At 39.1% G+C, this 23357-nt stretch overlaps 1 protein-coding gene across 1 annotated transcript in view; it reads right to left on the bottom strand.

Annotated features, from left to right (window-relative positions):
• The window catches only part of pcdh11 (protocadherin 11), a 692247-nt gene that overhangs the window by 75185 nt on the left and 593705 nt on the right, over positions 1-23357 (bottom strand). Inside the window, exon 4 of the mRNA XM_069893420.1 lies at positions 9984-10037. Within this exon, the coding sequence (XP_069749521.1) occupies positions 9984-10037 (54 nt within the window). The remainder of the gene's footprint in view (positions 1-9983; positions 10038-23357) is intronic.

Raw genomic sequence — 23357 nt, 5'->3', positions numbered from 1 at the left:
CATTCTGGGCTAATTCTATTTGCCCGCATTTGATCCAAATCCTTCCAAACCCTTTCTATTGCTATTTTTTTAATGTATGAATAAACTGAAATTGATTTACTTTGGTATGTGAATGATAGAGGAAGAAATCTTACAAGTAGTTTTTTTTTTGGAAGAAAGTTTAGGGGATGAGTTTCTTCAAGTAACAAATCAATAGGTTGAGGTGGGCAAGTTAGACAAGGATCACAAGCTTGGCAAGGAGGGGGTCACTACCATGGACAAGACTGAGATTGTGTTGAGTCCTGGGGGAGAATCAGATATGTTAGTAACTTGAAGGGAACTCATTTAATTTGTGTTCCTAGCTCTGGTCTGGGACCTCTCCAAAGAGGTCTTTACAACTATGTAGAAGCTGATCTCGTGAGTTCACTGAAGACACATGAGGGGCTACAGATGCTGGAATCTGGAGCAACAAACATCAATGGTCCTGATGAAGGGTTCTGGTGACACATTGATCATTCTTTTTTCCAATGCTGATGCTCTTTCACCTGCTGAGATTCTTCAGCAGAAAGTTTGTTCCTTAAATTCATTGAAGATCTGTCTCAAAATGATGAGTCTTGAAACTAGTCATCTATACATCATTTAGAATTTCAGAAGTGGAGTCCAGATCTACTTTATGTGTCATTCAATACCTTTGCAGATATTCACTGAGGAACCAGAATGAAAACCACAACATTTGTTCCCATTTTCAGCATTTTTTTTTCACATATATTGATGCACATGCAAAACTTAACATCATATAACATGGAACATTAAAGCAGAGTACAGACCTTTCAGCCCACAATGTTGAGCCAACCTATACAAATCTACTCAGCTATTTAAACACTCACCACCTTATACCCTTAACCCTATATTTCTCATGAATCTGTGCCAGTCTAAGGATTTTTTAAATGTCCCATTTCACCAGCCTCCACCACCAACTCTGGCAAAGCACGGCAGGTATCCACTACCCTCTGTGCAAAACATTGACCTCTAATGTCTCCCCGAAACATTCATACAGTAGATGTCTTCTGTTATTTGCTACTGTCACTGGGAAAAAGGTGCAGGCTGTCTAGCCTATATATTCCTCTCACTTCGGTCCAAAGAGAAAAGCACTAATTCTATTAACCTTAATAAGACACATTCTCCAATCCAGAAAACACTCTCTGAAGCTTCCACATCCTTTCTGTAATGAGGCAACCAAAATGAACACAATATTCCAAATATTGTCTAATCAGAGTTTTATAGAGCTGCAACATTACCTCACAATTCTTGAACTCAATCCCCCAACTAATGAAGGCCATCATACCAAAAGCCTTCTTAACTATCCTATCAACCTGAACAGTAACCTTGATAGATTTATAGATTTGGACTCCAAGGTCGCACTGTTCTTCCACACTGTTAAGAATCTTGCCTTTAACCATGTACTCCATTTTCAAGTTTGACCTTCCAAAATGCATAATTTCACACTTTTCTGGATTGAACACCATCTGCCATTTCACTGTCCAACTCTGTATCCTTTTTACATCTTGTTCTGTGAGCCTAACTGCTGTACAAAAGATAAGGTGTGTGCATGTATGACAAAATCATCATTTTATTAGTTTAACACTGATATATTTTCAAACACTTCCTTTTTGAACAGTTCTGAAACAAAAGGTTATATGGGATGATAAATCAGCTTGGCTCTTCAACATTCCTGATCAGGGCAAAGGGGGAGATGAGCACCGGATCTTATTGCCAACAACTGCATGGACAGGGGATGGCAGAATTGGGAGCGGTCAAAGGACTGAATTGGCTGTTGCTACTTGTTTTTTTTTTAAATTTTTTATTTTTCACACTATAAACCATACTGACCAAAATACATAGACATTTTTCTCTTGAATATATAGTGTTATTTCTCCCATTTTTCCCCCTCCCTTTCCTCCCTCCCTCTCCCCCTTCCCATTTATTCAAAGTTCAATCTATGATACATTAAACCCGTTAAACGATGTCATCACTTAATAAAAATAAACAAGAAATTGTTATCTTTTACTTTTATATACTGAGTCAGTTCATTTCGTTGTCTTCTCCTTCTGTCATTTTAGGTGGTGGAGGTCTGTGGTAGGATTTCTCTATTGTATTTCATGTATGGTTCCCATATTTGTTCGAATATTGAAGTTGCTCACACACAGGTGCAGGATAGTTGACTGGTTGAGGTGTGGGGTCTTCAGTCCTTCAACACTCGAGGCCGGCAGAGATTTGAGGCAGACAGAGATTTTGAGAAAACATGAAGTTCAAAGACCTAACTGCTTTGACATTTTCTAACTTTTCAAAAATATTAACACTTCAAAACAACTTCAATATCCGTGACTAATTTTGGGATAATATGGAGGTTTGTTGACTGCTTCCACGTTGAAAATTCTAAATTTGTTCTCAAAAATATTCTTAGTCTGTTATTTTCTGCCACCCTTTGATAGAGTTAACGAGTTAACATTATGTTTCTGCAACTTAGCATTTTTTTTTCATAGATTTTAATATTTCTTATACATACAAACTTTATCCAATACAGCCTCTCTTTATTTGAACATTGCTGCTGCAGGATGAAGAGCTTAGCCTTTTTAGCATTCTTATTCACTCCATCTAACCATCATTACCATTCTTCTGTACAGTGTCTGAAACCTTCACATTTTTTTCTGGTGTTCTGCCCAGAAACAGAACCTGTACTCCATTTGGAGCCAAACCATTGACCTGGCTTTGTCCTCTCTAAGTAATCTCACCTATTTGTTATACCTAAACAACCTTCTCAACTTCTCCTAGAACCAAAGCTATCTGCATACATGTTCCCAGGAATATCTGTACATGCACCCACTTTAAAGTTGTGTTTTTATCACTTATGTTGTCTTAAGCTTCTGGCAGTTAACAATGACCTTCATTAACCTGCAATCAACTTGCCTCGGTCTAATTCACCATTCTCTCCTGGACCTATTGAAGTCTGTCAGTTAATGCTCCCTTTGCTACTATGTTTCATGTAAACTAAAATTCCCTGATGATTGCTGCTGCTCTCCAATGGCAGCTTCCAGGCAGATATTCTTGATGGTGGGGAGAGCTTTGCCTGAGATGTACTGGGCTGTGTCCTGTACTTTTGCAGGTCTTCCACTCAGAGGCATTCGTACCCTCATAGCAGGCCCTGATGCAGCCAGTCAGCACACTGCCCACTACACATCTATAGATGTTTACTAAGGTTTTAGATGTCATACCAATTCTCCACAAACTCCTGAAGAAGTAGAGACATTGATTTCAGATTTATTGTCAGAGTACATACAAGATATCATATACAAGCCTCAGATTCCTTTTCCCTGCAGGCATGGCAGAATTACCACTAATTGGTAGTGCAAAAAATAAACTGTACACAGCATGAACATGTAAACAAATAAAATTGTAAACAGATAATGAATGTAAACAAATTGACTGCAATGCAGAGAACAAAAAGAAAATGTATAAATTGAACAAGTAAGAGTCCTTAAATGAGTCTCTGATTGAGTTTGTTGTTGAGGAGTCTGATGGTGGAGGAGTAGCAGCGGTTCTTGAACCTGGTGGTGCGAGTCTTGTGCCACCTATACCTCTTTCCTGATGGCAGCAGCAAGAACAGTGTGTGTGCTGGGTGGTGTGATGATTGCCAACAGCATTGTTCCCTTTAGATGTACTCAGTCATGGGGAGGTTTTGCCTATGATGTCCTGGGCTGAGTCCATTACCTTTTGGAGGGATTAACGTCAGGGGTATTGGTGTTCCCATACCAGACAATGATGCAGCCAGTCAGCACACTTTTCAACACACCTTTGTAGAAATTTGCCAGGGTTTCTGCTGTCACACCAAACCCCCACAAACTCCTGAGGAAGTTTAGGCACTGAATTACTTTCTTCATGACGCCATTGGTTATGTTGGGTTCAGGAAAGATCCTCCAAGGCAGAGATTCCCATGAACTTAAATTTCCTCACACTCTCTACCTCTGATCTCTCAATGATCACTGGATTGTATACCTCTGGTTTTTCCCTTCCTGAAGTTAACGATTGGCTCCTTTTGGTGACATTGAGTGCAAGGTTGTTGTTGGTGCACCAATCAGCCAAGGTTTCAATCTCCATCCTGTACGCTGACTCTTCCCCTTCTTTTAAACAATGATACTGTGGTATCATTGGAAATTGGTAGATGTTGTAATGAGCTACACAGTCATAGGTGTAAAGTGAGTAGAGCAGTGGGCTAATAACACAGCCCTGTGGTGCATTGACATTCATATTTTAATTTAGAAGGGGCTCAAAGTGGTGCACCAATGTTGAAATGCTTTATGGATATCAAACTCTAGTTTAATCGCATTTTTGCAGTTAATTACTCTAATTTTAAACCTTATATATCTTCCCCCCCCCCCCCACCTTTACAGCCTTTTAGACCATTGAGAGCTCAGATAAATGGTACATGGAAAATGTTCAAAACAGAATTACACTTCCACTCAGAATGGAAAGGATGACAAAGCAATGCAGATATGTGCATGGTGGGACTGCTTAGATTGCTTCTTCAAAGGTTAGCACAGATCCCATGAGCAGTGACATCCTTGTGTTCTTTTTCATTCTGTGGCTGGCTCACTGCCCATGAGCTTTTGTGAGAATATGAGCATGTTGTTAAAGATGCTCCAATTTTCCATCCTTTTCCATGGCAAAATGTCAAATTAGGGTCTCTAATTGGCACCTTCCTGATGTCGGATGAGTTTGTGAACTCTCACTGCTTACTTCTGCCCACATCTTTTCAACCTGCAGCACCAAATCTATAATAGCTGAACATACTGTAGAACACATCTGCTTTGAAAGTATTTTACAAACTACCTCAAAACGCCAATTGGATTGTTTGAAACATTTCAATTTTTTTGGTGCATATTGGAAAGTTTAATGGTAAATCTCAAACATTGTACTACATTGAACTTTAAATATCTGGTATTTTTCTCTATTCTGCTATTTCAGCCAGTAAAAAAAAATAGAATTCTTGGTACCCCACTGGGTCTAATAAATGTGCCGACGTGTTGAAATTTAGAGTTGCACCATTCACACAAAAATAAAATGGAAAATAGATCTGGTACGAGAAAAAAAAAATCAATTTAAAAGAAAATATATATTTTGGGTGATTTCTTCATATCTATGATGGAATATCAATGTATATGCCTGTTATATTCCTTTATTCTTAATTTAGACTCATCATTGTAATTAAGCTGTCCACATCTAGAAAATAGCACTCTCCACATACTTTTTACACTGCCTTGGCAGCATTAAAACTAAAATAATTAAATTTTGGTGATTATGTGCGAAGGAATAATATCGGAGGTGGTTTGTGTGGGACACATGACCTGTCTGGTTGAGTGAGTTCTTTCTTGAAGAGGCATCATATACTAGAAGATACAATCAAAAAAGGTAGTGTCACCACTGGGAGGTTTTTCAGCTCCTCCCTTTGCCCAAAGTAAAAACACAAAACACTGGAGAAGCTCAGTGGGTCAAACAGTGATCTCTATGTAACAAAGGTTACATTGGGATTGACTCCCCTTTCCCAAAGGTTTAGTTGCTTGTCCATGGCATCCTATCCCATTTGACCTCAACATTTTGAGTATTTGCATGCTTATTGTAGCTTTATCCGCACACCTAATCGGAGTGCCAATGAGAAAATCACACAGCACTGCTAATCTGCATTTTTCAACTCAGAGCCAGCCCTGGTTCCAAAATTATATAACTTCCTTGAAATAGTTACAGAGATTACTTAGATTTTGTGTTTCATTTTTTTGTATAATAAAAAGCTTGAGTTCCTGGATTGGATGCACTGAGTGAAAACAAGTAGTAATATAGTTTTAGAGTTAAAATATCCTCCAGTTTCCATGACGTAATGAGGAGTGACAATGATGAAGATGAACAAGTTGATGAAATTCTCAAGTCACTTTGCTCAGCGTAACCAGGCAAACCTATTTCTAATCATCTGTGAATGGAACTTCCCTGCAGTTTAAATTTTGAATCTCATTTTCAGCCTGCAGTAACTAAATGCGATATAACTCCATAATTTTGCTCAGAATAATTGTAGAATTGGTCCTTGTTAAACTTGATCTGTCAACTGAAAGTTCCAATGCAACATAGAAAAGCTTACTATATTGAGACAAGTAAAATAAAATGAAACCCATCTTTTTTTCAAGGTAATATCACTTTTATTGAGAATGTAGAATGATGGCAAAAACTAAACTTCCCTGCAGCTTTAAATGGCAAAAAAAAAACCCAGAAAATATTTCATCTGCTAAAAGTTTGGGACATGTTCCATCATGGCCTGAGGTTACCGAAACAAAAAGAGAGAACGCTGGAAAGACAGATAATCCTCAGGTTACAGATGACCAGGCTGACAGATATTCAACTTCACATAACCAACCTCCAAGAAATTCTGAAGCATTCTGAAGGAAAGTTAGCGACAGAAATGAAAACATCTTCAGGGGGTTATGGATGGATAGCAGCTCCTTAATTCAGCAGTCCAGCGATTTAAAATTGTTTACATGTAACCTCCTCTTAATAATTAAAAAGGTACATTGCTGTTAAGAATGCAGCTGATGGTGCTCAGTGGGAGGCCACTTACAAGTTTGCTTTTGGAACTGACAAGGCAAATCCCTTGGATAGACACTCGTAAAATACTTTATAAAACAGTGTAACATCCATTCATTGCTTGAGGCCATCAAAACAAGCATTCCATACTGATGTAACTGCACAGGGAAAATAATAAGTTCAGGTTAATCGACTCTCATTGAAATTGTTTAATTACAGAAAAATTGGTTTATAGAAAATTCTCATTAATTCTACATAAAGCAGGGATTGCTTGTGCTCAACATCTGACAACATTCCCAAAAGGATAAAAGCAGATTTAACATTTCAGATTGATGAATTTTCTCTTCATCAACCTTAAAAAGAATTCTGTTCTCTCTGTTGCAAGACTTACTGAACATGTCCAGCATTCTCCATTTCTAAATCCCATTCTCAGCATTGACAATTTTTTTTTGCTTTTTGCCTGGCATTTTCTTTTATGCCAGGTTGTTTTTATGAATATATATTTCTTTGCAGCTCAACTTGAGGAATAAAAACCATTCTTTGTTCAGGCACTGCCTGTAATATTACACAAGCATTCTGAGCAAGTTTAAGTCTACCATTAAAGGATAATCCCATTCTCAATGCTCCAAAGATTTCATTTTTGATGAGCCACATGATGTAACGGGATACAATGATGCCTTTTCTCAAATTAATCTGACTTCTTTTGCAATTGTACTGTTCTGTGATCAATGAGTTTGCTGTCATCAACTGAGTATAATTATTCTAATGAGTTCACCACCAAGGGTGCAGATTGAAGAAGAAACTTTATGGGCATTATTGCAGAAAATGAGAGATCACCAATGACAAACTGCTTAGTTAAATTTATCACACAACCAGAGAAACAAATGTAAGGGGCCTGACTTTAAAAGATGGCATGAGAACCAATCAGCTTTCTGAGCTTAGTAGCCCTTTAAAAGAGCAAACAATTTTTTGATATGTTGATAAGGAAGCTGCAAGCAAAACCAATTTGTCTCCCTGTTATCAGCTGAAAAGAACACAATATGTGGTAGTACAAAGTAAAAATTGGAGAAAAACAAGTCAAACCACAAACAAAATGTCATGGAAGTCTCCTTCCAGATGCAGAAGGTACATGCAGGATGCAGAATGACAGCTCCAGTGTAATAAATGTATTTTTCATTTGAAAGATTCCAATAAACTGACAGCGACATTTAATGAGGCAGGAACATTGTTAACTGACATATGAGAAGGTGCTAAAGCATATTGGTCATAATATGTGGCAACAACTCGGTTTGTACAGCTTATTTTCACTGCACTTTTGTTTGGGGCATCACTGTCATTTAAGCATTTCTGGCCAATTTGATTGCAAATGATTCTCATGGAACAGTGAGTCAGGTCAACAAATAAAATGGCAAAGCCCTTCATTATTAAAAGCCAGGTAAAATATCAGACCGATTGTCAATATCTGCCATATCTTACTTCTGGATCCAATTTGAAATAGGCACATATTGTCAGAGGGTCAGTATTTTTTTTGTTAGTTGAAATGTTTTGTTTTAAATTACTTCAGGCAAAAGCTATTCTTAATTTAATACATACAATATATGTTAGGTCACTACTAGAAATAATATAATGGAGTCAAAGAATGCTAATTGAACAATTCCAATCAATTTGGTAGATTACAGAGGCGTCCATTACAAATTCAATTCTGGTTCAAGTATGCAATTTTGGACCAAAGTTGTCATGTAATTTGCAGGATTCAGACCCTCTCCAGAAATTGCCTATCATGTTTTTTTCTTATTTTAAGTGGCCAAAAGAATTACATTGCAGCACTTCAAGAGATTTTTTTTTACAGCAAGCATATGAATCTTTGCCTGCAGGCTTTAACACTTGAATAAGATATTGCATGTTGAACAGATACAATATTTTTTTTTTTCATTGTGTTCAACAACCTTTGGACAAAAGGATCCTTCCTCACCCCTATTTGGGTCACTAAACCATCCTTCCAATGAAGCAGCACATCATATGTGAATCTGTAGGGGTCATTTACTGCATCCAGTGCTCCCAATGCAGCGTCCTTTACACTGGGGAGCTTGGGTGAAAGATTGGGTGAGCACCACCAATCTTCCCACACCACTTTGTCAGACTGACCTGCCTGTCAATGGCCTTATGTACTGCTATGATGAGGCAAATCAGTGGAAAAAACACCTTATAAATTTAGACATACAGTACATTAACAGGCCATTTTGGACCCTGAGTCTGTGCCACCCAATTGACATACACTCTCAGTTCATTTCGATTAGTGGGAGGAAATCAAAGCCCCCGGGGAAAACCCTCACAGATACGGGGAGATCATACAATCTCCTTACAAATAGCATGGGACTTGAACCCTGGTCCCAATCGCTGATGCAGTAAAGGCGCGCTAACCTCTAAGTCAACCGTGTTGTGCAATTCTGGCATTTATTCCATCTAGGCTGTCTCCAATCAGATGGCATCAATATTAGCCTCCAATTTCTGTTAATCTCCTCCTCTGGTCTCTCTCTTTCTCTCATCCCTCTGTCGCCTTTCCTCTAGATCACTCTCCATTCTTTAATCAGATTCCTATCTTTCTTTGCCTTCTCCCCTCTTTCTCTGTCACTTCTCAGCTTCCTTCTCTTTTATCCTCCCACTTGCATTCACCTATTTCCTCCTACATGTTAACCTGTGTCCTTCCCCCTCCTGCCCCACACCACACCCCCCCCCCCCCACCACTTATTTATTCAGGCTTCTTGCTGATTTCTGGCACTCCTGAAGAAGGCCTCAGACCTGAAACATCAACTGCCTTTCACTTCCTCAGAGTGCTGCACAACCAGCTGGGTTTCTCCAGCACTTCTGCATATCAGGCTGAAGGATATTCTCTCATCAAATCAACTTAAGATCCTCCAAAAGCAACTTCTGCATCTCTACAGTTAATGCCGGTAAACCTATGAACACAGCAACTCAACTATCAAGTAAGGCTTGGTGAAATGATGCCTGGAGGGGTCAAAAACTGGTGAAAGCAAACAGAAACTTGGGTGTATTAATTGGTACATCCCCATTTGCTTTGCTGTAAAATGAGTTACATATTCAATTTGATTTGCTAACTTTATCAACAAGTTTTCATAAGTGTAATATAAAATAGTGCATTCTAATCAGTCCATGCATGTTTAAATATTCACTTTTCCCATTTATTTATCCTAATTATGCAATAACATGGAAAGCAATTCAAGAACATAGCAAAGGAATTCAATGCTTCCATTGGTTGAGATTTTGACCTCCCGCTTCAACCATTATCACTTGAAGTTGATGCTATCCTATGTAATGATATCATAAAACAAGTACGTGCACAGGAATGACATCATACATACCCCTTATAGGAGGGTTCGCGTTAGATTCCACATTCAGGAGAACGTTGCGATGTTCTGTGGGACCAGGACAACGAAATGAACTTTCAGAGATACACAAACCCCCTGATAATTAACAATACAAATACTGAAAAATAGTAACAACATTCTGCCAACATTTGCAAAGGTGATACTCCAGGCCCGTCTGAACAGCAGGCCAATTCTACATGAGCTCATTACTATGTATGAGGGACAATGCTGTTTTCCCATTGATGATAAATAGAAATATACTAACTAGAATGGCCTGTCAAAGCTCTTGTTAGCCTTTCTCAACAGCAAATTACCAATAAAATCTCGAGAACATTATCAGTGAGTCTGTCTGATAATTATGGAGCCCAGTCCTCAAACATGGATTCTAAGATATTTCCAGTGGCAGAGGGGCCTGTTTCACACCAACAGCTTTACATGCATTGTATATCTTTCCAACAATACATTACCATGAACAGAACGTGGATGGCAAAACTGAGTCAAGACAAGGTAAAACATGGTATGTGTTTCCACAGGGCAGACACACAGTCGGAGTTTGTTCAGAAAAACTGAATTGCATTAGTTTATTATCTTCAATCTACTTTTTTTTTCTTATTGGACTAGTGTGATATATGTTAAACATCAACACAATATTTATCCATCTGCATTCCCTTCATGAAAACAAACTCATCAATGCTCTCCAGAAATTGTTTTGAATATTGCAAGCCTGGTATGAAATCTTATAAACATGCAAACTGATAAGGTTTCTAATTGGCATAAATGTAATAGCTTCATACTGGACAGTCCACATTTCCAATAGAAACTCATTCTTTGTTTTACCTTGGCATGATTCAAGGTTCTGATATTCTTTATTAACACATCACATTATATCGCATCATAAATCACTGTATTTTCTGAAGCCAATCATGGTACTTCATCACTCATTACAGGGCACCTTGGAATTCTGCTGACAGCTCAAGCATCCCTCCTACAGATGATTTCTCTGGAATGCCTTTAAACCAATTGGGTTACAGTTTATTTCGATTAGCACATAGCAATAAATTTATTGAAGAGATTTTGCAGTTTGCCAGAATCGGAAAAGGACAAAGACACCTTGCAGTTGTTCAGAAATTAGTTTTCCATTATAATTTCTCAGGGGGAGAAAATACAAATTGGCTTCCTCAGAGAATTTTAGTAAGCACCTTTTGGTCCTGAGTAGTACTAGAGCAAAAGAAGGAGAAAAAAAAAAGTGGAAAGAGATGGCATAAGATCTGTGGAGGGAGAAATGGAAATGCAGAAACAACTCCCATAAAGGCCTATTTGGTAACTACATCAGTTCGAAATGGAATCTGACAGACCTGCAATGGTCCTGAGCAAAATCACTTTTCTCCACTGAGCATCCATAAATTAAATAGGGGGCAATTGGAGCATCTCTATATGCTCTGAAATTCAAATAAGGTTTCCAACTTTATTACCTGGCAACCACTGCTGAAAAGAATAATGATGGGAATGGCAAGTGTGGGTAGCATGGCCTTTTATTGTGATGTCTCCAAACTCCCATTCTACTTTCACACAACCTGTTTGCTGCCTTCTAAAGACTTGAGTGGTTGGGTGGTGTGTCATTGGGCGACCAGCTCTGATGGTATCACAGTTTTGCGTTAGATAGCATTGCCGAATTAAAAATGAAGAGGTCAAACTACAAAAAAAAACCTTAAAGAATTTCCAACAATTTTAAAAGCATACATTGTGCAAATGGAAACTGATTTTACTTTCAAGTGAAACATGGCAATGACCACTTCTGCCCTGTTTTATCTTACAAACTCAGTCACCTTTGCACTCCTGTTGTGATTTCCACACAGGATAACGTCACTACAACTCTCCCTTGGGGACATCACTGGCAAACTTGATTTACTGCTTCAGAGAACAACAATTTTCAGGCCTTTCTTGAGCAGTATTCGCCTGGGAACTCCATGAGGCAAGTTCAATGACTTTTCCCTACCTCTTCCTTAGTACTGCATAATATATCCCACTTAACATCAATCTCAATCCCTGCTCCTCAAAGGTCATCACTGTCAATGACTGCTCTTGCCGTCAGGCTGAACCCAACCACAGCAACTACTTTCCCTGATGTCCCTAATGTTTCTCCCCACACCCTCAGGAGCACAGGATAAAACATGTGTTTTGTGTCTTGCCCAACTATCCCACCACCTATTTTCTTGTCCAGAGCACTAGTGAAATTGGGCCCATTTGGCTATCTCCACATGCTGGCTTAGGGAGGTCAACACATTTATGGCTGCCACCACTGGCAGCTTACTTTGACCTTATGTTTCTGTATACAAAAGGCTACGGACACTCTGGGAGACATGAAAGTTATAAATTTATTCAAAGCTCTTCTAAATACTTTTGTGGTTTTCACTGCTTTATTTCACTGTTTCAGGAGATTCCATTCATTCTATCCAATGCCGATAACAACATTTTTGTTTTACATATTCTTATATTCGTTCCATTAAACATTTATTTTTCTTAATTACGTCTCACCCAATAACTCACCTAACCCCAGTGCCCTCTCTCTAGCCTTGTCAACCCAAGGCCAGCATTGAAACTCAATAGTTGTCCATTTTGATTCAGAGATGAAGTATGAAATAGGGACAAGAGCTAAGACAGCTATTGATGTTCTATTTCTCTGGCCATCCAATGCACCCACAAGGGAGGATTAGAATTTTTCAGCCAACATATGAAGGAAAGGGAGTAATGAGAGAAAAAAAGTCATCTCGTACACAGCAAATTGACAAACCAAATGTAATTTAGAACAAGGTTTGATGGAGCACTTACAAGACTGTACAAACAATGTAAGTTATTTACATGGGATAGAAGTAGTTAATTAAAAAAAATTAGCACAAAAAAAGTGAAAACCACAGAAGAATCCAGAAGTACTTTGAACAAACTTTTCGTGACACATGTATTTCTGAGAAACTGTGAAACAGAGTCAAAATGTACTCCCAAAGCAAACTTCCATATTTGTATTCACCTACCAGTACGTTCCATCCATGAAAATGAAAAACTATGGAGATGCATGAAAGAATGGTGTATCAAAAATTTAGAAGCATTCAGAAGGGAATGGGGAGGTATGGTTAGCATAGCAGTTACAGTGCCAAGCTGTTACAGTGTCAGTAATCAGGACAGGGGCTCGAATCCCCCGTTGTCTCAAAGGAGTTTGTACAGTCTCTCCGTGTCTGTGTGTATTTTCTCCAGGAGATCCAGTTTCCTCCCTCCATTCAAAATGTACAGGGGATTGTAGGTCAATTTGGTGCAATGGGACAATACGGGCTCATGAACCAAAAGGGCCTGTTACTGTACCGTATGTCTTAATTTAAAATTTTAAACCTGTTTTATTGTGTAAACCAATGATAAATATGTTTAGAGCTTACTGCATGATTGAAATTAATTTTAATTGCTATTTATAATGCTACTTTGTGCTTGTACCATGGCATGAATGAATTCGGATGCAAGTGAACATATGTGGAAAAGGGATGGTGCTGAATACATTGTGTGTGTGTGTGTGGGGGGGGGGGGGAATGTCAGGTGGGAATAATTGTTTGAAAAAATTCTGCAGACAGTGCGATTGTAGCAAAAACACAGACATGTTGGAGTAAATCAGCAGGTTTCACATGCCCATAGGAGGTGAAGTATTTAATTGACATTTCAGGCCTAAGCCCTTCCTCAAGGTCAGAGTAAAAAGCAGACAAGTGTCTAAATTAAAATGTTGGGGCGAGTGAAAGAAGGTCAGGAGGAAGATCACAAACCAACATACAAAAGGTGTTAATTGGATATGGATAGGGCAGGAGGGAGGAAAGGTGAGAATTTGTTGGATATGTTTAATTAAGGGGAGGGTTTGCCTCTGTGAATGCAGAGCTGTAGGCTTTTTTTTAATTAAACAAAAATCAAACATATAGGACAGTAACAGGCTATTTTGGCCCATGGGTCTGTGCCGACCAATTTACACCAAATTAACCTACACCCCCAGTTCATTTTGAAAGGTAGGTGGAAACCAGAGCCCCTGGAGAACACCCTCGCAGACACAGGATTCAAACCCCGGTCCTGATTGCTGGCACTGTAAAGGCTTTACGCTAACCGCTATGCCGACCATACTGCCTGTGATAGGAGATAGACGGAAAGAAAGTGAGAGAGGGGGGAGAGAGAAAAAGAGAGAGTGTGCACCAAAGGAAATAGTGATATATTGTTGGGGGGGGGGGGGGGGCAGTGGTGAACGGAATCCAGAAAAGTGGATTTTAATGCCATCTGCTTGGAGGATGCCCAGATAGAATATGATTTGCCGTTCCTCCAATTTGCAGGTGGTTTCAGTCTGGCAGTACATGAGACCCATCTCCTTGGATTGTCACCTTGCCATGGTGGAGAAGCTAGTGTGGTTCTGTGATCCTGAGAGTGATGCTGACTGGAGCTATGTCTCTTGGTATGGTCACCCATGGCATTAAAGTTGAGGTTCTTGACAAAGAACAATACAACAAAGTCCTCAATGGTGGAATAGGCAGACAAAATTACTCTGCACTCAATGGTGGATGAAGGCTGCAAAAAATCCATTAGCTCCAATCGTCGTGGTTTTCATGCCATTGGAATTAGTTGGTGGATTTGTAAAGTATCTTGTGATTCTTGGAATTCAACATCAAATCTTTCTTTGGCTTGGCTTCGCGGACGAAGATCAACATCAAATACACATTAAACAAATACACACATAGGCATCTTTGCTCTGTGGATGAACGGAACGAAGGCCATCATCCTCGACTATGACGGATAGCTACAACAATGACATGAGACCATGGACAGATAACCAGATATTTCAGGAAGGGAATGGAGTGGGAAATTGAAACAGATAGCCTCTGGGAGATCCCTGCTATTGCATCAGTCAGAGCAGAGGTGATCTCCCTGTCTGCATCTAGTCTCTCCAACGTAGAGGAGACCAGATGGAGTAAATGACCCCTTTAGATTCAAAAGTGAAGTATTGGTTCATTTGCAAGCTATGTTTTGGCCCTGAATGGAGATGAGGGAGGAGATGTGGATGCAAGTGCAGCATCTCCTACAGTCACAGGGGTAGATGTCAAGGGCGGGGGGGGGGGGGCGGGGGGAGGTGCGATTAGTGGGAATGGAGGGGTGGACGAGGAAGTCAGGGTGGGAAAGAGTTGTTTGGGATTTGGTTGAATGCTATGTTGACACAGTTATCCAATGGGTTCCTGGAACAACACCAATTAAGAATAGTATTATGCAGTCAACACTATCGATGACAGTGTGGCCGCAACCACTGGGTAAAGTGCACCAAATAGTAGAACACTCAACTGTAACATCTACACACAGATCATTGGAATCTTTGCCAAGAAGCTATTCAAATGACATGGACTATCATAAGCCAAAAGATGCATTCTTTTAGCTTCCTGTATTTCCCTTGATAGTTATTTTTGACGTATGCATTTCATGGCAGCAATCTCCTCTCAGTTCTCCTTTGGATGGTGCAGGTTGATTTCCTGAGATAATAAATAATGAGCTTCCAAAACGGCCTTCTGTGGTTCAATGGAAGCACTTTTTTAATCTCGCAGTCAGGTTGAATTCCCTCTCCAGGGACTGGAACACAATTTAGAGGTTGACGCTTCACTGCAATGCTTCAATATCAGAAATGTGGCCTTTTACAATGGTCGTTGCAAATGCATCTTAAGCAGCATCACTTAACACATTATGTGGCAATGATCTCATTGTGCTTGCCGATCTTGCTGCGAACGAATTGGCTTGGTGCAGCAATCACATTCCAGCCTGAACTTCATTTTCAGTCAGGCCCTCAGGGACATCTCGACTCTGAGAAGTTGTTTGCGACTTCTAGCCAAGATATTCTTTTGTTCTCTTCAGTATCCTGAGTTTTTTTTTTAATATATGCTAACAAAAATAGGTTAATGCAGACATTTGTTGTAGCCAGTAACACCTGCAAATCACAGAACCAGATCTGTGGTGGCATAGGAGGATGGGCTTGTCTCCAGTGAGTATAAACTGCTGCCCAATTTAGGGATAAACAGTATGCTTTCTTCAGCATGAGACATCCTGGCTTTGCCACCCTGGAAGACACAGGGAAGGATCCAAGACTCAAAGCCATCTGAGCATGTCTATGAGTCTCATATGAATCGCTTCAATCACAGATCTACACCCTCCAACCAATAGCACTCAGAGTGGTCCATTGGAACTGTACTAGGCAAGATGAATTCATAGAGAAGACACGAGATCTAAGAGGCCTGCTGAATTATTGTTGGACATGTTTGTAGGATCTATTTCAGCTTTGTTCTGCATTCAGCTTTGCTGTGCAAGCGAAATAAAGCAAAAACCCAAACTCTGGATTGAAAGTTGTTAATCAGATAGAGGTATATCCTCTATTTCAAAGCTAACTGATTATAAAGATCCAATAGGACAACAAAATTCCCAGTGATGAAAAGAAAGAGTCAGCACCCAAGCCTGGATGATGAAGGCCGACTGAACAACATTGTAGTTGACGTTTGTTCAAAACCCTGTGTGTGATTTCTTATACCAACTGGAATGATGTGTGATATTAGTAACAAGTGACAAGCAGTTCTGATGGAAGAATGACCAGTGACCCGGTTTCCTGATGGGAGTCCTGAATAAACCAATATCCATTCAGCAACTCCTCGACTTTATTGAAATAAAAACTATACAGAGTGTCATTCTTTCCACCAGTAAAGTTAGCAGAGATCAAGTGATGCAATGTCATGATCACAGCAAGCCACTTAATGCAAAATGGAAGGTGATGATGTGGGCCAATCTGAATGCAATGAAAAGCATCTTATCCACCCTCCAGTGTCCTGCTTTTCCCCACTCTGCCTCCTTGGTCAGGCTTCCTCAGCACACAACAGCTGACGAGCTTGGGATAAATCCTGCTATATCCTGGAATGAAAGTTACGTTCAATATGAAATGTGTACACCAGTGAGATTCCGCCACCCCACCCCGAATGTTGTTGACAATGCTCAGGTTCAAATAACTTGGTTCAGTGATACCCTTCATGGTGAACCCATAACTTCATAGTTATTGCTGTCAATTATGTAAAGCTTTAGTATATTTCCTGATGACATACATTGGAGGGGGGAGGGGTAGTCTCTGCATGGCTTTTTTCCTACCGCATCCCTTTCTTCAATCTGCAAGTGCTGGAAACCAGAAATAAACAGAAAATGCTGAAACTACTGATAAAACAATCAACCTGAAAAGCTAACTCTCCCTACAGATTTTTAAATTAAATTTAAATTTTTGAATTTTAAATTTAGACACACAGCCCGGTAACAAGCCATTTCGGCCCACAAGTCCGTGCCACCCAATTTAAACCTATAGTAATCAACCTACACCCCGTTAGGTTTCGTCCAGTGGGAGGAAACCAGAGACCCCAGGGAAAACCACGCAGACACAGGGAGAGCATGCACACTCCTTACAAACAGCAGGGGATCACCCATGGTGCCACAATATCACTTGAATATTTTCAATACTTCATTTCACTTCCTTTCCCTTGTCATTTTTTAATGGCCCTCCTTCATATCTAGACCCAAAGGCTGCTCCTGCACATCAGATAGCCCAGCACCCCAACTGCAATAGGACATTTATTCCACCTTGGTCGTCATTTAACAAGCTACTTGGCCCTACTGAGTAGCCCAGTCCAATATGGTGGATATCTTCCTGATGGAATGTATCTCCCGTAATGTTATTGATCATGGTTGCAATGCAACTAGCAATACCTTAAGGATTATATAGCTCTCATTTGATTATACTTAGCTGCCAGCAAGGGCTGACACAGAGCAAAAGACAGTATTTCATCTGTAATGGAGGCTTGCAGCCTCATGGCATGCCTCGGAGCTGTTTACAGTAACTTTAAAGTAAAAAACCTTTTCCTTCATCCATGTGTTGTCTAAGAACTCACACATATGAATGCAAGATGAAACATTTCCCATCTCTCATATTGGATACTTATATGGACATCTGTTTATGCCCCAAAAGCAGATACATCACCATTGAGGACAATTCTTGCTGGCCAAGAAATTCAACAAAGTCTATAAAAGCTGAGCAAGTTTAACTATTGAATAATTAAGGAGGTTACCATTTGATTGTAAAGAGAAATGTGAAAGGAGATGCATAATTTCTGACAGAAGTTCATTTCCACATTCAGTATAACTGCTTCAAGTGACTTTTCAAAAGTACTGGGGTCTATTTGCTGAATTAGATTCTTCTTATTCAAGGAGAGCTTGGTCAGCAGTACATTTACAAATATCTATGGAAAAAAATCAATATGTTTTAATTATCAAGAACAAAAGCAAGAGCAGATACAGATCTCTTGTCTGTCTTATAGGTCAAAGGGGACTTTCTGTAAAAAATGGAGCTTTCACTGGTTGAGAAATTGAATGGCTATAGAGTTCATTGCTTTCTTTTGAATAAGGTTATCTTTATTTAAAGTCACTTTTCAATGCTAACAACCAGTAAAAATTACTTTTTTTTTGTCTGAGAACTTTATATTTTAGCTCCTGATTATTAGAACTGTCTCTCAATTGCTGGAGAGTAGATATGTGTTAATTGATGGTGTTAAAATCTGTGTATCCAGATTATTTTAAGATTACAATATTATTTTCCTATTGATTTGATAATCTGATTTTGAACTGGCAACACATTGATGTCATCCTGGCTATAAATTAGAGATTAATATTTGTACAATTCATATAGATGTCATTCATAAGAGTTCTAATGCTAACCACATTTTTTGAGGTGATAACTCTGACTGCATGACCTCTGTAAAATACACAGAATTAAACCTGGAAATGTGCAATCTTCAGAAACTGTGAACAGAAATGTCCACTTTCTTTAAATTTGTAAGCAGAATCATATTTGATTAGGGAATATCGCGGATAGATCACTAAAATTATATGTATTAGCAACACCCACAGAATAAGCTTCCAGCCTTTATGGTCAATGATATACTGTATAATACCAGTGCTTAAAGATTTTACAAAATGTTCCAATTCTCATTTGAACACCAGTGTGGCAGAAATCACAGTTCCAGATAGAAAGCATAGACTTATATGTCATCATAAATCTGTTGCAATATCTAGGATACCCCTCACACGCTGTAACTGATGGGCAGCTGCATACTCAAAAGTCCTATCCCGAGGGTAACGTTTTAAATCAGCATCTTGGCTTGTTGTCCTGTCAGACGCAGAAGATCTTACGACACCTCTCCAATACCTTGATGAAGGGTCAAACCCAAAATGTGGGTCACCTTTTGCTTCCCAACGATGATGAGCTTCTCCATCATTTTTTATGTGTGGCGCACCTCCTTAATGGGTGTTTTTGGACACCCACATTAAAATTTCCCCATTATCTATTTCAGTACTAATTGTGCACAAACAGGAGCGTTTATTACTCTGACAGACATTACATTTCTAATCAGTTCGATTAGAACAGCTCGAAAGTTTCCTATATTCCAGAATGTATGATGGAAATATTATGAAAACAATTATCAAGTTATTTGTTTTAATATTGTCCTATCTTTCTTGTACTTGATGACACCGACAAACTTCCAAATTGCTTCTATACATTCGCACACGAGAATAAAATCTGATTCATATCCAAAATTATGCCAAGTCTTATTTATCCATCACTTCTGTATTTGCAGATCTGCCCTGATTCTGATGACAAAAAGTCCTCAAATTTCAAATTCTAATATGTTAAATGTAATTCCATTGTTAAAAATGATTGTTTCTTTTAGGATGTTATTGCTTTTAGGATTGTGTCGTGTGACTAGCTATTCTCCGGCTCATAGCAATGCTATGAAGATTCCAAAAAGATTCAGAGATGGTCTATAAAGGGGCCTTGAATAAGCTATATACATTTCGTCTGAGGTCTGCAGCTTATAGACCCTGCATTAGATTTTGTTTAGGAATCCATGTGGCATCATTCTCTCAAAATTCTTGATTATTTTCATTGTTTCCTTTTCCTACAATCTTCCTTCACCCTTTAACTCCCAGAAATACAGTTGCTCTCATTTTTGGGACTCTCTAACATTTGCCTCAGATAGCCATCAAGATTCTAACTCGAAAATGACCTCCATAAACTTTAACTTCACGATCTGCCACTAACTCATTCCGATGCTCCAAGATCCAGCTTTGTATCATATTGTCTTTATGTTTCTCTTTGTTTTGATTTCCCCATGCTGAAATGTCTTTGAACATTTTGATCTGTTAAAGACACAATACAAATGGAACTCGTGCAGTAAAAAACTGTAATGTATAATTATCTGGTCAAGCATGCCTTTGTGACCCCTCCCCACAGGCTCCTGTATAAAGGTGGCTGCTCCACAGCCCCTTGCAACTCAGTGCAGGACAGCTGAACAGTAAGGATATGCTATGTTCTCAAGTGAATTAAAGCCTATTGCTTTCTCCATAATAGCCTCCTGAGTGACTGAATGCTGTGGCAGTGTGATCTTGTCTGCAAAATGATTCCTGCATTGAGTGCTTACAACAATAATTACAGAAGTACTTTATTTGACTTAATTTGTTCTTGGGTACCTCAGAACAATTTGCCATCAGGAAAAATTAAGTTCTTATATAATTACAATTTTTAAAATATATATATAAAACTACGCGTGCGTGTATACACACACACACATCAAAATTAAATAATTTATGGCATTGTGAAAAAATACATGTCAGCACCTCTACTTCTTCAGGAGTTTGTGGAGGTTTAGTATGACACCAGAAGCCCTGTTAAATTTCTAAAGAGGTTTGGTGGAAAGTATGCTGAGCAGCTGGTATGGGGACACCAGTACCCTTGAGCATAAAGCTCTCCAAAAGGTAGTGGACACAGCCGGGACAACACAGGAAAAAGTACATCTCCAGAGAATGCTATTGTCTGTCCTTGCTGTTGCCATCAGGAAAGAGATTATAGGTGCCACAAGCCTCGTACCACCAGGTTCAGGAACAGCTGCTACCCCTCTACCATCAGACTCCTCAACAACAAACTCAATCAGAGACTCATTTAAGGACACTTACTTGTGCACTTTATAGATTTTCTTTATTATCTCTGTATTGTTCACATTCATTATCTACTTACAGTTCTTTGCTGTCGTTTGTGCTGTGTACAATTTTTCTAACATAACAAATTATTCATAATTCTTGCACACCTGCAGGAAAAAGAATCTGAGTGTTGTATGTAATGTCATGTATGTACTGACAATAAATTTGAAATCTGAAATTTCTTTGCAAAGAAAAACCCAGAAATTTCTACTTTGCCAACGAGCTGATCGTCTGTCTCCCTGCCCATTCTCTAAAAAAAACTCAACATAGATATAAAAAAATGATCAGAAGTAAACCTGAGAAATTGGATGAGAACTTTAAATAAGACTACCAATGCTGCATCCACATACACTTCCTCATGTTGTCAGACTTTTTAAAACTTGCTGCATATTGCCATCATGAAAGGGTAGAGCACATGAACGCAAATTCAAAATATGAACCCTAATGATTCGATAGTCAATGTATATTTGTATACAATTCTAAATGATGCCGCCTTATTCTACAGAATAGTTGCTGTTTAAAAAAAAATGAACGTAAAATTATCCTTCTGAAGGAATTCAACCGACTTGATTTAATGTAAGTTAAATTAACCATATTCAAAACTGCTTTTACCCTCAATAGGATGAGGTAGAAATTTGTTCTCTCAATGTGCCTCTGCAGTGACAACCATCAGTGGGAACAGATTTTGGAAGTGAAGTGTATATTGTACAAAATAGTTATACATATTTATTTTAAATGTAAACATACAGGACGGTGACAGGCCATTTCAGCCCACAAGTCTGTGCCGCTCAATTTACACTCAATTAACCTACATTCCCTGAACATTTCAAACAGTGGAGCCCCTGGGGAAAACCCATTCAGACTCTGGAAGAGTGTACAAACCTCTTACAGACAGCGCAGGATTTGAACCCCGACCCCGATTGCTGGTACAGAAAATGCATTGCGATAACCGTACAGCCCAAATTATATATTTATTTATAATTAGGATTATTATGTTCCGCGAATTGTGTTTTTGTGTGTGCACTGCGGTCAGGAGAAATGGTGTTGCCACTGAGAACTGGCAAGCAAAGATAAAGGAAGTAGATATTGAAGTTAGGACAGATCCTCGTGTAATTTTTGAATATTCTTCCATAAGTGCTTTGTTAAACTCTAATCAGGTGTGGGAATGAAGAAACGCTTTTCTTTAATTAATTCTAAAGTGCTAATGCTGATCTTACCTTCACTTTGGAGTCAGAGAGTCATACAGCACAGGCCCTCCGAGTCCACAGGAACCAACGAGTACTCATTTATACTAATTCCATTTTATTCTCCACATCCTCACATCTACTCCCCCTGGATTCTGCCACTTGGCAATGCAAAATTAAGAGTTTACATGGGCTAATTAACTGAAGAATTTCCACATCTTTGGGATGTGGGAGGAAACCAGAACACCCAGTGACAATAACCAAACTCCAACACACACCAGGGATTAAGACTGAATCTGGGTCACTGGAGCTGAGAGGCAGCAACTCCACCTGCTGCAACACTGTGCTATTTCAGATAAGAGCAGCGGAAGGAGAAATCAACCTCAGGTCTCTGATGATCTATAGAGGCCTGCCATTCAATTAATAGATCTCAGATAACATGTTACTGTTGCGATTCTTGGAAAATAGATGTAATCTCCTCATTCCACAGTGCCAAGTGCAGGGAGGATTCAAGGTTGCTTTGAACATTTATTAAGTGAGCATGTAGCATTCTTCAATGCTACCCCATTTGTTGCAATATTCTGTTGCGTAGCTAATGACAAGGTATCATGTGCAAAAGGAAAATGTCAGCAAAGATTAGATATTGAGAAGATATTCCATCATGTGCATAGTCACGGTGAAACTCTGGCTGATTACAAATCATCAGTTTGTGGGATGGGAGTCCCTGTACAGAGAGATCGGGAGTCACTGTACAGAGAGAATGGCAAAAGGGGACGAGAGGAAGGGTTGAATTTTCACCCTGTGGCAGATTGATAATTGATTTGCAATCGAACCTAGGTCCAGAGTGAGGAGTGTGGAGTTATGCATTTAAGAACATACCAACAAGTGGATCCAGGCAGTGAACTCCAAGTGACAGACCCTGCAAATAAGACATCTTTTAATTTACTTTTAAAGATGCCTTCAACAGCATTGCAAAAAAAAAACCTTCTGAATTACCTATGTTATGTTTGGCATATTTTGTTTAAATACATTTGAAGCTGATGACATTGAAATAGCCATTGAACCTTCTTTATTA

The sequence above is a fragment of the Narcine bancroftii genome, chromosome 8 (assembly GCF_036971445.1).
Source record: "Narcine bancroftii isolate sNarBan1 chromosome 8, sNarBan1.hap1, whole genome shotgun sequence".
NCBI classification, from domain to species: Eukaryota; Metazoa; Chordata; class Chondrichthyes; order Torpediniformes; family Narcinidae; genus Narcine; species Narcine bancroftii.
This window is presented reverse-complemented; position numbering and strand designations above follow the sequence as displayed.